Here is a 16066-nt window from a genome sequence, read left to right on the forward strand (position 1 = left end):
CCCCTTCAAGACCCAGTTTGAACTGATGGTGGTTCCAATGCACCTTCTTTTCTACGCATGGAACAATAGTGGCAATGAAGCCAATATGCCTGATCTATATGTCAAGCAGGAAGCACAAAAAGCAGGTGCTTCTTTTGTGTATCCCTCCCTTCTTCAGCTTTCTCATAAACAACAACCATTTCAAAGCAGTTGTGGCCTTGCCTTCGTAGAACATAACAGTGGCCAAGTACAGTTGTGCATCGAGTGGAAAGCCATCTTAAGTAGGGTTGCCATATTTCAAAAAGTGAAAATCCAGACACAAAAGTTGTTGAGCTGTTGGGGTGTTTTTTTGTTTTGCAAAACCTTTAAAAAATGAAGTTTCTGAGCTACTTTTTAAATGAAATTCGCCAAAAATGCACACTTCCGACATGGGTTACGTCTGGATTTTCCAGGAGATTTCAGAGATTTTCGCCCGTACGCTGTTTCTGAAGGCCAAATTCTGGATGTGTAACCCTATCTTAAGAGTAGATGGAAATCATTAGTCAATCTTTTGGGCAAATGTGCCGCATGTTTAGTCCAAAACATGAGATAATGGCACTCTAGTCTGCACTACACAGGACAGAAAGCCCTCACACACAGTCATCTTATTATTTTGCATCTACTGAATATAATTTTGGAAAGACAAGCAAAAGGGCAGGCCTTATTAAGCCCAAAGACCTTCCCAATTTTTCACAGACACCACCTACAGACACCACCTACTCTACTGGCACCACTGGTATAGTTTCGCTACCAATTATTTAGCAGAGACTATTTCATTATCTGGGTCATTCACGTGGTGCCTTATTTTGCTAACTTTTAGGTGCAAAATTGATAATTCACTTGGTCTTCCTAAGAACTTCCATTTAGGTCAACTCCATCCAGACACATGATTTAGTTATCTATAATTACTTTTAAAGGTTTATGTATTGTATCCTTTGCTTTTAATGATGATGCTTTTATATATATTTATTTTTTATTGTTTTGTGGATTTTAGCCGTGCTTTATAACTTTATTTATCGACCACTTAGGACTTTTGTGGTCAGCAGTTTATAAATAAATAAATGCTCTACCTGCTGTATACTGCTGGTTTTTAAACATTGTTGTAACTCTTGTATACAAACATTTCAATTTCTTTTGGGTTTTTTTTTTTAAATTGTTAGGTGCCTTGGGAAAATTTTAATGGAAGGCTGGATAAAATGTTTTCAATGAACCCCCACCCCAAACAATTTTTGCTTATAGTGAAGATTTTTGTGAAGGCCTGTCCAAAAGTGAAGGGATGAAGAACAGAAGAGAGAAGTGGCTTCCAAAATAGGGTTGGGAAGGTGAAAAGTTAGGTTAGCAGTTGTATGGAGTGGGAGGGGAAGCTCGGTGTGTGTGTGTGTTAATGTGACTTGTTAAGCGGAGCACCTCATAATAATATAAATACACATTAGGGCAGATCTTCAACAGGTAAAACTTTGATGTATCCTATTTATAGCAGCTTAAAATATAAACAGGACCAGATTTTTTTGGTTTTGGTTTTTTTTTCCAAGATCAGGAGTACCATACATTGATTTGTCTTTCAAACTTGAAATTTGCAGGCATGCACACTAAAGTAACTTCTATTTCTTTCCCATGTTTTGCTGAGTCATCTGTGAATGTCTCCCTCATTCAGTTGGCCAAAAGGTTGTGGTTGCATTGTGTATGCCACAACTTTAAAAGGAAGATTAGCTTACAAGGTCAACCATAAAATGCCTATGAATGTTTAGAGAAGCAAAGTGAGAGGGACCATTAATCGTTTGGAGGGCTAATTTTTATTATTATTTGCATTTATTGAGTATAGAGTTGTGTAAGAGACACACTACAAGTCAGAGTGCGATTCTGAGGAAATTCCTGCTTCAATATTTTTTAAAAATATATTAAATTACATCCCTTTGAAGTTGTCACAAATTTCGTTGTCTCAGGAGAACAATGCCATGTTTGGGATGGAATGAAACTCATAAGTGCCCTCATCCATCTGCCTAGGATGTCTTCTCTAGCTCTCCCTCTGGGTTTCGAGACTTCAAAAGACGATCTATAAATTTTATACCTGTTTACATAAGTCAGGTCTGAAATTCTGGGAATCCCAAAATTGCATTAAGATTCAATATAAGGTGTTTATGTAACGCAGAAAAATGTGTGTTGTCACCCTGAAGTGCTGAACAACTCCAAAAGAGAAAATAAAAGTGAAGTGTAAACATTAGCAGGTCCTAATTTTCCACAGAGTATCACAGAAGCAGAGTATTAATTTGACGAAAAAGCTGCGTTCCTAGGCTTGTTTATCTGGGAATAAACCACACTGTACAATGGGACACGGCCACTATTCTTCCTTATTCTCAAACTACTCTTCAATTATTAGGAGGTTTTTTAAAAAATTAAATAGTCTGCAAAAGAATAGAATTATGGGATGTAGGCTGCAATTCTTATGCAGTGGTACCTCGGGTTACAAATGCTTTGGGTTACAGACTCCGCTAACCAGGAAATAGTACCTCGGGTTACAAACTTTGCCCCAGGATGAGAACGGAAATCGTGCGGCTGCAGCGCAGTGGCAGTGGGAGGCCCCATTGGCGAAAGAGCGCCTCAGGTTAAGAATGGTTTCAGGTTAAGAATGGACCTCTGGAACGAATTAAGTTTGTAACCCGATATACCACTGTATACATTTGGAAATACCTCTCCCCCACAGCCCAAATCACTTTCCTTTTTTCCCCCAAATACTTTTTATTGCTTTTTTGTAACAACAACAAATAAAACAAATACTCTTACATTCAAAAATTTGTATGTCTTCTTATTTACCCTGCGCCTTATTGCGCCCGGACCTCCTTCCATCCCTTCAACGGTTTTCATGTCTCAAATCTTTTCTTACAGTTTCTTATTTACACTGCATCCACATCGCAAGATTTACATTAATCCTGATACAGTTTTTAAATTCTTACAATTACTCCGTATATATTCAACAAATTTATTCCAATCCTTTTTGAACTTTGCTTCTTTTTGGTTCCAAATCTTATAGGTCAATTACTCCAATTCTATGTTTTCAAACATGTTTGTCTGCCACTCCATTAAAGTTGGGATTTCTTGGTATTTCCATTTCAGAGCCACTAAGATTCTAGCGGCGGTCGTTGCGTACATGAATAGTTTGTAATTTTCCTTTTTTAATTCATCCCCTGTTATCCCTAGCAAAACTGCTTCTGGTTTCTTTGGGAAAGTGTATTTAAATAGTTTTTTTTCATTTTGTTATATATCATGTCCCAATATTTTTTCCTTTTTTCACATGTCCACCACGTGAAAAAATTCACCGTCTTTTGTTTTACAAAATTTTACAAATTGCTTTCCAAGCAGGTACTGGACTGCAAACACTTGCTTGAACTCGCACATAAAATAAGCTCTTAACCTGCAACTCCCAATATTAGAAGGGACGTCTGGGATATGGATCCCATTCACAGCAGGGCAGGGCAGTTAGACTGCATCCTTACATGGATGCAAATTCATTTCAGATGCATATCTGAATCTTTACTGTATGTCCACAGTTCCGATTCCACCAGCAAGTGATATGCACCTGTAGGCTGTTTGTATGCACAGATGTCCTTAGCTGGATTGGAGTATAAATGTTTAATGCAAGATGGTTGGATATTGATTTCTCAAGTGAGTTTAACGATTGTTAAAGGTGCTGTTGATAAAAAGGCAAAGCAGGAATTCTGCTATAATCTCAAGTGAGATGGGCCGTACAGAAGTCCCAGGCACCTCTGAATGATTGCCGATTTGTACAATTATTCATACACATCAGCGACAAAGCTGCATCTCCCAGCTGCTTCTGTTGAAATCTACTATGTTCATGTTTTGGACAACGTGTACTGCTGCTACATTTTAGAACAGTGATATTTTTGCACAAAATATATCATTTGTACAAGTATATCACATTTCTTGATGGCAGAAAGGAAAGAATACAGATAGATGAACATTCACGTTAAGAGTGGAAATGCATAAAAAATTAGGACTGAAATAGTAAAGTCATTTAAAAACTAAAAGCTGTTTTATTTTCAATGCAAGAACTCATGGAAATTTATTTCACATACAGGCAACTAATCTAAATAAATCAAATGTTTCTGGACTATTACACCTCTAACGCACATAATTCTTACAATTCATAATTCTTAATTCAGTTGGGTTAGATGTTCCAAAACATTGTCAGATTATGGATGTTATTAAGTCATGAGGAATCATTAAATGAAGAATGTTTAAAACACTGAAACAGTAATTACCTACGATCAGCAAAAAAGCCCCACATAAACCAAGTGGTTCAAGATAACTAAAAGAAACAAAAGTGAGCAAAAATTATAATCTTTGGCTTACCTCATGATTGAGCTCTGCTATCTGATCTTTCAGTTCTCGGATATACTGACTTGAGTCGGAATTATTAAGCTGCCCTTGAAATTTCCCTTCTTCTTTCTGTTCCAGAAAAGATATATATATATAAAAAGGTTGATCAGGTAATACTATATTCCCTTTTATACTATTTCAGAAAGGTGGATTCGGAAGATAACATCATACTTAGAATACACCACTGAAATCAATGAATTAAGTTATAGATTTCCACAGATCTGCTCCAAGTATGGCTTACTGGATACCACCCAGAGCTTTCCAGGTTTATATAATGTACTGTATTACCTTTGTTTTCTTTATTATTAAAAAAAACCCCATGCTTATAACTACATTAAAAAAACAGAATTTAAACAGAATACGAACATGCATTCCATTTCAGAAATAATACTACTACCCTTCACCCGCAGAACTCAGGGCAGTTCACAAAAAAACCATATAAAAGCACAAAATACATGATAAAAACAGGAACAAAAAAACAAACCAACTAATATCCCCAGCCACCTCCCATAAACACATTTAAAAGGAGTAGAAAGTAAAATTAAAATAAAAAGGTAGCGGTTGGGAGAAAGAATCTATTTCAAAACCTTTTAACAATAGAATAGTAATCCATTATTCTTATCAAACCTGACTTCAACACAGCGAAAAAACACAATGTATTTTAATTAGCCCCAAATCTGTGGGATCAGCCTCATATAACCAACATTCTTTATTCAATGCCATATAAACCTTAAAACTTTTCCGACTTGTTTTCATATTTTGGAAGTAATTTATACTTTCCTGAAATATAGCTGGGTTACATTATTAGTGTTCATAGAATCAGAGTTGAATGGGACCCCAAGGGTCATCTAGTCCAACCCCCTGCCATGCAGGAATCTCAGCTAAAGCATCCATGACAGATGGCCACCCAACCTCTGCTTAAAAACCTCCGAGGAAGGAGTGTCTACCACCTCTTGTTAGAGTCTGTTCCACTGCTGAACAGCTCTTACTGTCAGAAAGTTTTTCCAAATGTTCAGTCGGAATCTCCTTTCTCTCAGCTTGAAGCCTAAACATACCCAGTTCCTTCAACCACTCCCCATAAGGCTTAGTTTCCAGACCCTTGATCATCTTGGTTGCCCTCCTCTGCCCACGATCCAGCTTGTCAACATCCTTCTTAAATTGTGGTGCCCAGAACTGGACACAGTATTCCAGGTGTGGTCTGGCCACTGCAGAATAGAGTGGAATATCAACTACCTTTCACTCAGAGTTGATCCATTGAAATCAATGGCCACAACTCCGATATGCAATAGGTTTTGAAACCAAGCACGCTGATCCCTCAGGATAAGTCTGGTTTGTTAATCAAAATGTGATTTTTAGAAAGTGCACAAATACTTAATTGTATGCTTCTGTTTTTGGTAGCCACAGAAGCCACAGAAAGGAGAGATTCTAAATAGGTTTAGCGGGGGGGGGGGGGGAACCCTGCTTGCCAAAGGCTTGGCCATGAGAGATGGGGAATTCTGACTTCTTTTGAAAGCTTGGTGGCACATGAATCATGCTCACCTTTGGGGAAAACAGACATGCTCTTATTTCATAGCTAACTAATCGGATTATCCATAGTTAAGTGGGGAAAAATGGGTTGTGGAAGTTAAGCTATCTTGCAGCCTTTTTCTCAGTTTGGTTTATGCTTTATGAACTTTTGCTATTACATGGTGATGACATTTTACACTGAACACCTAAATTAAGTTTATTCATTAGGGCAGTTGTGGGGGATGCATGGCCTTTTGGTGACTGGGATGATTCATTTTAGGTTTTCAGAAAAAACATCACACTGCTGAAGAGTACAAGAAGAGTTTCCTGTAATTGCAAAAATAGAAATTCTCTCTTTAGAACTCTGCAAGTCCTGGATATTAAAGAAAGGTGCTATAAGATATAAAGACAGGCTTCTTTCCATGAAAGGTAAGAGTTTACTGTTGGGAAGGTGCCTTTAGTTTTTCCTTAAAAGTGAATGCTGGAGGCCACAGATAAATTGGTTCTGCAGAACATGCTAAACCTGAACACTGACAAACAGAAGCAACACAGATTTCTTGTGTGTAGTTTAAATTTTTGTACTTTAAAAAGCATGAAAAAACATATTAACAGATTATATATGTGTGTGTGTATATATATATATATATATATATATATATATGACTAATTTACCGGTATATATGTAAAAGAAGAAGATTGAGATCCTAGTATCAGTGTAAATACTCTCAATTAAATCTTCTTAATTTGGGGTTCAAAAAAATTGGGTCTTGTCTTATACTTGGGGGTGTCTTATACATGGAAAAATATGGTAGTTAGAACAAAAAAGTATTCAAAGTACTGTAGATTAGCGTTTCCCAAACTTGGGTCTCCGGTTGTTGTTAGACTACAACTCCCATCATCCCTAGCTAGCAGGACCAGCAGTCAGGGATGATGGGAACTGTAGTCCAAAAACAGCTGGAGACCCAAGTTCGGAAAATACTGCCAGAGATGGACATGTTAGTTGTATCCACATAAAGCATAAATTAAACCCTCACTTCTGTTTTGCTTGGGATTTATTTTTTTTGGTGGGGGGAAAAACCCAACACTTTTAGCTAACCCCACCGACAACCTCTCCAAACTGTGTTTTAAATTAGGGACTTGATTGTAATTTCCGTAGTAATGTGGGTGTAGCAATACTAGGGGCACTTTAGATGTTTAATGCCAACGTGTCTTACACTTACACCTAAACTCTTCACAGAAAGCTGTATGCTTTAAGGTAATTGCTATGACCCAGCTCTGACCCTGAAAGTGGAACTCCTAGATTCTCAAATGAGTAAAACTACTTTGAAGAAGAAATGCATCTAATACAATTATTTTTCCATTGCATCTTTCGTATGCCTCCCGACCAAGAAGTTAGCTAGCAGTTTGTGTTTTCAATTGCAATCTTTTTATCGTGTGTTTGTTGTACACAGCTTTGCCTTAAAAAAAATGTAGTATGTAAGTATTTTTTTATTATTATAAACAAGTGAATAAATCTGGAACAGTTTTAAGAAAGAGCTATGAACTATAGGCTTCTGAGCAGCAGGCACACTGCACATAAAATACAGTGGTACCTCAGGTTACATACGCTTCAGGTTACAGACTCTGCTAACGCAGAAATAGTGCTTCAGGTTAAGAACTTTGCTTCAGGATGAGAACAGAAATTGTGCTCCGGTGGCACGGCAGCAACAGGAGGCCCCATAAGCTAAAGTGGTGCTTCAGATTAAGAACAGTTTCAGGTTAAGAACAGACCTCCGGAATGAATTAAGTACTTAACCCGAGGTACCACTGTACTTTGCTGCCATTTTATAAGACTTGAAGTAGTGTATCACTGAAGGGATTTGAGTTCCTTACGCTTAGGTAGAAGCAGCAATTAGATTTTGGCAGGGTAGGAAGTGGCCGCCAGGATTTTGCTTTCAGAATCTTCACAGAAGTTTGACTTAAAAGGAAAGCTCTGTGGCTTCCTCAGAGAAATTGTTTTGAGGCAAGTCAATGCTATACTCGCAACGTTATAATTATTGTTAATAATCAAATTAAGTGCTGTGTTTTAAGACACAGTTTAGCAATGTCTTCTCAGTCAGCAAATGCAATAAAGGACCTGTGGACGGCTAAGTCGAGTCAAAGGTGACTATGGGGTTGCGGCGCTCATCTCATTTTCAGGCTGAGGGAGCCAGTGTTTGCCCACAGACAGCTTTCTGGGTCATGTGGCCAGCATGACTAAACCGCTTCTGGCACAATGGAACACCGTGAGGGAAGCCAGAGTGCACGGAAACGCCGTATACCTTCCCACCACAGCGGTACCTATTTATCTACTTGCACTGGCATGGTTTTGAACTGCTAGGTTGGCAGGAGCTGGAACAGAGCAATGGGAGCTCAGTCCAACGCGGGGATTCAAACCGCTGACCTTCTGAACAGCAAGCCCAAGAGGCTCAGTGGTTTAGACTATAGCGCCACCTATGTCCCAAGTGTATGTCTCAATAGGTCCTGCCCACTTCATGTACATCATCATGCTTAGACTGGACAGCAAGTCTTCCCACCCCAGCAGCTAAAGAACTACAGTGATACCTTGGGTTAAGAACTTAATTTGTTCCAGAGGTCCATTCTTAACCTGAAACTGTTCTTAACCTGAGGAACCACTTTAGCTAATGGGGCCTCTCGCTGCCGCCGCGTGATTTCTGTTCTCATCCTGAAGCAAAGTTCTTAATCCGAGGTAATATTTCTGGGTTAGCATAGTCTGTAACCTGAAGCTTCTGTAACCCAAGGTACCACTGTACATCAGAACTGTTGTGTATGTACAGTCCCAATGCTATGTTTAACACACTCCGAAGACTTGAATATACCTATATGCAAGTCCACTCACTTCTGCCTACTTTTGACTACTGAGCCATCAGTCAAGTGTCTTAACAGAGACCACTGAAAAGCATTTCTCTGCGGTAGTATTCCAAGTGGTCGGTGAATCAGTGTGGCGTAGCATGGTTAGAACATAAGACTAGGACCTGGGACGCTGAGGTTCAAATCTCCACATAAGCTGGCTAGGTGACTTTGGGAGAGTCACCCTCTTCTCTCAGCTTAATGTACCTGGCAGGGTGGTTACCAGGAGAAGGAAAACCGTGTGCATTTTGGAAGAAACGAAGTAAATAAAAATGAAATATATTATACTTTTTTATTTTAAAAAAAGCAGAATTCAAGTTGTAGGGTAGGAGTGAACAATGATTACAAGGCTCCTTTGGGCAGGGTATCAATTTAATAATAAATAAATAATATCAGCATAAAAAAGGTAAAGGGACACCTGACCATTATGTCCAGTCGTGAACAACTCTGGGGTTGCGGCGCTCATCTCGCTTTATTGGCCAAGGGAGCCAGTGTACAGCTTCCGGGTCATGTGGCCAACATGACTAAGCCGCTTCTGGCGAACCAGAGCAGCACATGGAAACACCGTTTACCTTCCCGCTGGAGCGGTACCTATTTATCTACTTGCACTTTGATGTGCTTTTGAACTGCTAGGTGGGAAGGAGGAGGAACCAAGCAACGGTAGCTCACCCTGTTGCGGGGATTCGAACCACCAACCTTCTGATCGGCAAGCCCTAGGCTCTGTGGTTTAACCCACAGCGCCACCCGCGTCCCTCAATATCTAAAGGGGAGCTCACACATAAGGGTAATGGAACCCTGTCACCAATTTCGTAAACGAGTGTAAAGGGCAGGCAGAATTATGCCTACACTGAGAGGAAATGTTAAAAAGTTACCCAACGTGTGTCAAACTGAAGGGGAAAAGAGTGAAAACACAAAGCGGTAGGAAGTGAAAAAACAAAACAAAGGGAACAAAGGGATTGGTTTACACTCTTACTTGGATTTCTAGTTCTGCAATATGTTGCTGGAGTTCTGCCACAGCTGCTATGCTATCTGCCTCTCGGAGCCTTACAGCCATGACTTCTTCTTTATTCTAGGAATAACAGGGGTGAGGAGGGAATAGAAAAAGTTCAGTAAAAAAAGTGATTCCAAGTAAGTTACGGGTAGCAAGCTGACTCACATTTAAAGAAAAACTGATTTGAGCCAGAAGTATCCTTTTGCTCTAAATTCATTCAACAAGCTACTTCAAGAGACTGACTGACCATGCTATCAAAATAAATACAACAATATTAATGATTTATTGGTGTTGCGGACTCTCCTCCCCCAAGTTTCCCCCCCTTAAAACAATTTTAGTTTTAGGTTTTAGTAAGCAAGGATAGGCAGTCTGTGAATACTAGGATATATAAAACATTTTTGAATGATGCTGCTCTATCGCCAAGGAGAATGTGCAACTGAAGGCAGCCTCTAAAGTTACATTTGCCATTGCAGTTCTCTTTCCAGCATTCAAAACATACAAAAAAATTAATGCATGCTGAAGATATACCCTGCTCTGCACTTCTGCAGTCTGAAGTAGTAAAAGACGGTCTGTCCCCTACGTGTTACATTTCTGCTTTTCCCGTGTGTGAGGGTACGTGCACAAAGAAGCACAATAAAAAGGGACAAATAATTAAAAACAGGAAACGAACTGTACAATGCAGAATCTCATCCTGTCTTCAGAGGCACAACCTCGACATAAATAGGCAGCCAATTAGCATTTGCTTAGCCCTCAAGGTATATTATAAAACTGTACATTACACCCAGTTGTGGCAGATGAATATACACACTCCCGGAAAGTCCCCTTACAAACAGTGCACGATTAAAATGTAAGGCGATGACTAGTTTTAGGATGATAAATGGTGCCAGAAATCACCAAATGTCCTTAGATTTTTGCCTATGGCACCTCTGCTGACAATGGATTCTGTAATCCATCAAAACACTGAAATTGAACTGAACAACTTGCATTTTACAAATATAAGGCAAACGCCCTGAGTACAGAAATACACAACTCACTTAATCATAAAGTGAAAGGGTTTTAAAAATCAAACGTGATGTCAACTTGTTTAATACAATTCTGTAATATAAAACAAATATCCATCCTGGGAAAGCTTGCAGGTAGAATTTGCTAGTTCTCCAAGATATCTTGGTTTTAAAGTGCACAGATAGTGTTCTCTGCATTTCTGTTTTGGGTTACCTTGCATTCAATCTCTGCCTGCTTTCGCTTTGATTCGGTCAGCTGAGCCAGAAGTCCTTTGTTTTGAGCAGACAGATACTGGACCTTCCCTTGCAAACTGGAAATCTCTTGTTCTGCCCTCCGCAAATGGTTGCTATTTATCTGGTTCTGATGTTTAGGAGCGATAACAAGGGGGAGAAAGAGGGATTGCGTTAGCCTTGACCTCAGTCTTCTTATACATTTGCAGTAGTAAATATGTGAAAGCTAGTGCAAACCTAAGGGTTGTAACTTCCACTAGCAAAGCAAGACAATGATCATAGATCAGTCCCAATCTATTAACTGTGAAAAAACTTTGGGGGGGGGGCTATAATTAATCAGTAACAGTGAATTAATTGAGGAAAAGGGTCAGAATTGATAGAAAGTTAATTCCAGCAGCAACAACAAGAAAAGATAGACACCAAGGGGGGGAAACAGACTCACTTGCACAGAGGAAAAACCTCACCCCCCCCAAAAAAAAACCAGAATTCACTACAAAATAGAAACAACAATCACACAAATAAACCAGAAACAGTCAGAAGAGCACCAGTGGAAAGAAAGGTCTACTTCAAGGAAGGCAGAGAAAAAACCCCCAACTGTTACTCTTAAGGGAGGAGCAACTTAGAAGTTTCTCTAAGCGTTGGTGTTTTTTCCCTGCTTTCAGGCAAGTGGAGGATAACAATCCCCACTCGGTGGTGTACCAGTACCCACTCAAGAACGAAAAGTTACACTTAGCAGTATTTTTGATGTACTTGTTTTGTGTGTGTGCTGCTTATATGAATGTGCTGCTTATTCAAAACAAGAAATTTGTACTCAACATTAAGGGCTTACACGCATCTCTCTTTTGACACATATTGCACATGTGATCAGATAGAACAATTGCACCCCCTACAGGCTGAAAGTATTGTGGAAACCAGTGACTTTTTGCTGCATAACAGATAAAATAATATTAAATAGATGGGTTTTTAGTTTCGGTACTGATGTTTATTAACATGCTATACAGTTATTTTTACTGATGGAGGCTGCTCAATGGTTTAATAGCTGCTTCTCGTTTTCTGCTACTTTAATTTGGTTTTTATGTATTGCCTTAGGGTTATTCACTACCTTTTATATGGAAGATATGAATGTCTTAGACAGCGCTTTTGTTGCCAGAGAGCATATATTGGCAGAAGAAGCTGGATCAAAACACAGTTTCACGCCAACAAAACATATAGCCTAAGAATCCACATACTTCCACCCACTAATCAATTTTTTAGACCAGTTTAGGTATGATATAAGTGTCAGTCTGACCTCACTATATTCTAAGTGACTTTAAAAGTGGCACCACATTTTCAAGATTGGACAAACCCCCCACACTATTTATTACAGGTTAGAAAGTACAATAGTATCATTAAAGAATTGGATCTGAATAAGATCTACTCAAAGTAAACCTAATGAAATTAATAGACCCAAGTTAGTCATGTCCATTAATTTCACTGGGTCTGCTCTCAATGGACAGAGCTCTATACTTCCCAGTTCCAAACCCAACATACTACGTTTAGATATGCAAGTGGTTTTCATACTTAGGGAGTTATTTCCATGCAATACCTGACATTCCGTTTCCTCTGGGTGAAGATGCCCTTACCTGTGTTTCCATTTCCATCATCCTTTGCTTTACTTCTTTCAGCTCAGCTTGTGTTTCTGCTTCTCGGAGCCTGACTGTCATAAGTTCATCTTGCAATTCATTTACAGCGTTCTTTTTAGGGGGGTCTTTCCACCTCCCAGTAGTGCGAACTAGATGGCGCTGAAAACATTGCTATGTTTTAACAAAATCCCCAATTTGCATTAAAATAAAAAATAAATCTTCAACTGGCATAAGGATGCAGGAGAATTCATTCAACTTGAGTAACCAAAAGCAGGAAAAATATGGAACATGGAGATTAAAAGCAGCAAATTTTCAGCAGCTGAGCACTAAACTGTACATATACTCAATATCTTGAATGTTTTTGCTAATGATTTTTAAAAATGCCCAGCCATTGAAATATCTACTGTCTCTTCATATTTTCTCACTCCAAAATAAGGTTTAAACTGCTTAAGACAGCATTATTTGAAATCCTTGGCAATTGATGACTAAAAGCCACTCTAAGATTATAATGTATAGCTGCTTGCGTGTTACTCTCATTGAACTACTCAGTAGAAGTTACTTCTGAGTAAATAAGCTTCAAGACATTCTGCTTACACAGAAAACCGCCTATTTCGCAGAAAGTTTATAGCTATTCTCAGCTGCAGAGGCAAATGTAAAAACCTGCATTTGCTAAACAGGGGATCAAAATGAATGGTAGGGGCTCTCTGCAACTAGGACTCATTCATTTGCGGTCTCTTCTCATGATCCCCAGCCTCTTCAAACATCCCTCTTGTACACTAGCTCTCTGTAAGTCCAGTTTACACAATGCATTGTTGAATCAACTTTAGCCCTAGGTCTTAGGGGTAGGTCTATAGCCTTACCTGCCAGTGTTCCTCCAAATCTTTAACTTGTTGTCTAAGTTCTTTTAGACCCATCAGAGCTTCTGCTTCTCTTAGTTTCACTGCAATCAATTCTTCTTGAAGTCTAGCAATATTGTTCTCATCAGGGAAGGAGCTGTTCCTCTGCAAACAAAGCAAGCTGTTAAGAAACCGAGAGTATAAGGTAGGCTTTTTGCATTAAATGATACGTGACGTAAGTGAAAGAAACACAAGGGTCATCTAGCTCAAACCTCTTGCAACTGCGTAATACTCTTTGAGGTGGCATTTCAGGAATACAAAGCACAGAAAGAAACCCCCCCTCCAAAAAAAACCTGAAGGACATTAAAATCTTCACAAATGAAAATGCAATGGATCAATGGGCTTAAAGTTTCAGTGAAACAAAACTCTCTATCTTGAGCAGGATCATTATATAAGGGGACCTGCTAGCCTATTAGTTAGTTCATAAAATTTATACACTGCTTGATTGTAAAAAAAATAAAAGTAAAACCTCAAAGCAGTTTACAAAAGGATAAAACAATAAAAATCAAGGGGGGGGGGGAAATACAAACCTGCTCTAAGACATACAAAATTTAAAACATTAAAACGAGTTAAAGTTATCTCAACTTTCTAAGCATCTAGGTAAGGTAAAGGGTAAAGGGACCCCTGACCATTAGGTCCAGTCGTGACCGACTCTGGGGTTGTGGTGCTCATCTCGCTTTATTGGCTGAGAGAGCCGGCGTACAGCTTCCGGGTCATGTGGCCAGCATGACTAAGCCGCTTCTGGCAAACCAGAGCAGCGCACGGAAACGCCGTTTACCTTCCCCCCAGAGCGGTACCTATTTTATCTACTTGCGCTTTCATGTGCTTTCGAACTGCTAGGTTGGCAGGAGCTGGGACCGAGCAACGGAAGCTCACCCCGTCATGGGGATTTGGTGGTTTTATATCTTGATTTTATTCTGTGAACTGCCCTGAGACCCCCCAGAGTATAGGACGGTATATAAATTCAATGAACAACACCACCACCTTAAATTTGGCCCGGTAGCAGCACGCAAGAATTCAATATGGATAAAACAGGCAGGCAGAACGATAGCCCACGCTAAAAGCAGCTTGCCTGAAGTTTAAAGAGAGAACCTCTCTAGGGAGAGTTCCTAAAAGTGGGAGCTTCAATAGAAAAAGCCTGGTCTTGTGCCCCAAACAACTGTGCTTCTGAGTAGGACACACGCCCTACCCATGCTAAATCTAGTTGTGCCAAAAGGGACCGACGTTTTACAGAATGTTATGTTAAATTCCAAGGACTCGTGAAACGGTTTCACTCTGCAAAGCATTCTGGTTTGGACTTGCCTTTTCCATCTCAAGAACCTTGTCTTGCATTTCCTTCAAGGCACAGTGGGATTCTGCTTCGCTCAGCCTTGCTTGCACCAACTCTTTCTCCAGCTGCAGGACGAAGTCTTCACTATAGCGGGAGCTGCACTTTTGCTATATGGAGGGAGTAAGTTCAGCATTAAATGAGAGGAAGCAGTGCAAGCGTGCTCAAAAAGCAAGAGGATGCAATGGGGAGGGGTGCTGCTGCTGTGAACGATGAAGGTTTCCCCCCCCCTCAGGCATTTCCATTCAGACTTACAAAGTTTATTCCCACTAGGGAGCAGACACTAAAAAACAAAAACCCTGCTAACTTAGGAACCAGTCCTATTTTACAGTGATTTTTATAATACCCCAAACCTGAAGTTTAAGTAGTGGAGCAGGTTGCTTTTTTTAAAGCTGTGGAAACACACCTCCAGTTTTCTGAGGTTTTGTTTTGGTCATCCTGTGAGTCAGAACTTTTCAGCGTTTTGTGGCGCCACTGCAAGTTTGTCCCTGTTGACAAACTAGACCCAATCTTCAAGATACAACAGTGGCTATTTTAAGGATTAAATATTTTTACTTTGCCAGCTAGCCATTAAGTCATTGTGTTCTCCCAAGTACAGTTCACGTTGAGTCAGCCAGTCTGCTGTGGTGACTAATGAAAGGCTGGGCCTTGCAATTCCAGGCCATCTTTATTTGGCAAAGCCGCTAGAGCTATTCTCCTCCAAGCACAATGGAGCTTCACAGAGCACTTGCGGGAAACTACTCTTCATGGCAACAGATCTGCATTTGCGCTTCTGTTGCTGAGGATCCAGCTAAAAGGTTATTGTGGTGGATCTCCCTCAGGCCTTTCACCAGCGATATCACCATCGCCGCATTCAAGGTGTCACCATTTCCTGCAAGTCGCAGCCAATAAACCAGAGAGTTTAATGAAAGAATCCCAAAGGGTTATGCATAGAACAATTTAATACAGTACAATAGCACATTGTTTTTTACACTATAGGTTAGTGGAAAGATGTATGAAAAGCGAAGGCATGTAAGTCATGTGGGTAAGTATTTTCTTCCTGGTTTTCCCCGTAGGGCGGGAAGGAGAGAAAGAATGTGTTTAAATCTGCAAAGCTTATTTTGGCAAACTTAAACTTTCTGCTTAAACAAAAAACTACCGTCCACAACTTAGCATATAGAAACGTGTTTCGTTGATTTATGTTTATAGAC

General features: G+C 39.7%; 1 protein-coding gene across 4 annotated transcripts in view; it reads right to left on the minus strand.

Annotated features, from left to right (window-relative positions):
- The window catches only part of EVI5 (ecotropic viral integration site 5), a 68063-nt gene that overhangs the window by 13993 nt on the left and 38004 nt on the right, over positions 1-16066 (minus strand). For all 4 annotated transcript variants that reach the window (XM_081914170.1, XM_081914171.1, XM_081914168.1 and 1 more), the window contains 6 exons: positions 14852-14986; positions 13514-13654; positions 12654-12812; positions 11015-11161; positions 9782-9877; positions 4387-4482 (listed from right to left, as the gene is read on the minus strand). In XM_081914170.1, the coding sequence (XP_081770296.1) occupies positions 4387-4482; positions 9782-9877; positions 11015-11161; positions 12654-12812; positions 13514-13654; positions 14852-14986 (774 nt within the window). The remainder of the gene's footprint in view (positions 1-4386; positions 4483-9781; positions 9878-11014; positions 11162-12653; positions 12813-13513; positions 13655-14851; positions 14987-16066) is intronic.

The sequence above is a fragment of the Podarcis melisellensis genome, assembly GCF_964234715.1.
Source record: "Podarcis melisellensis genome assembly, chromosome: 6".
NCBI lineage: Eukaryota > Metazoa > Chordata > Lepidosauria > Squamata > Lacertidae > Podarcis > Podarcis melisellensis.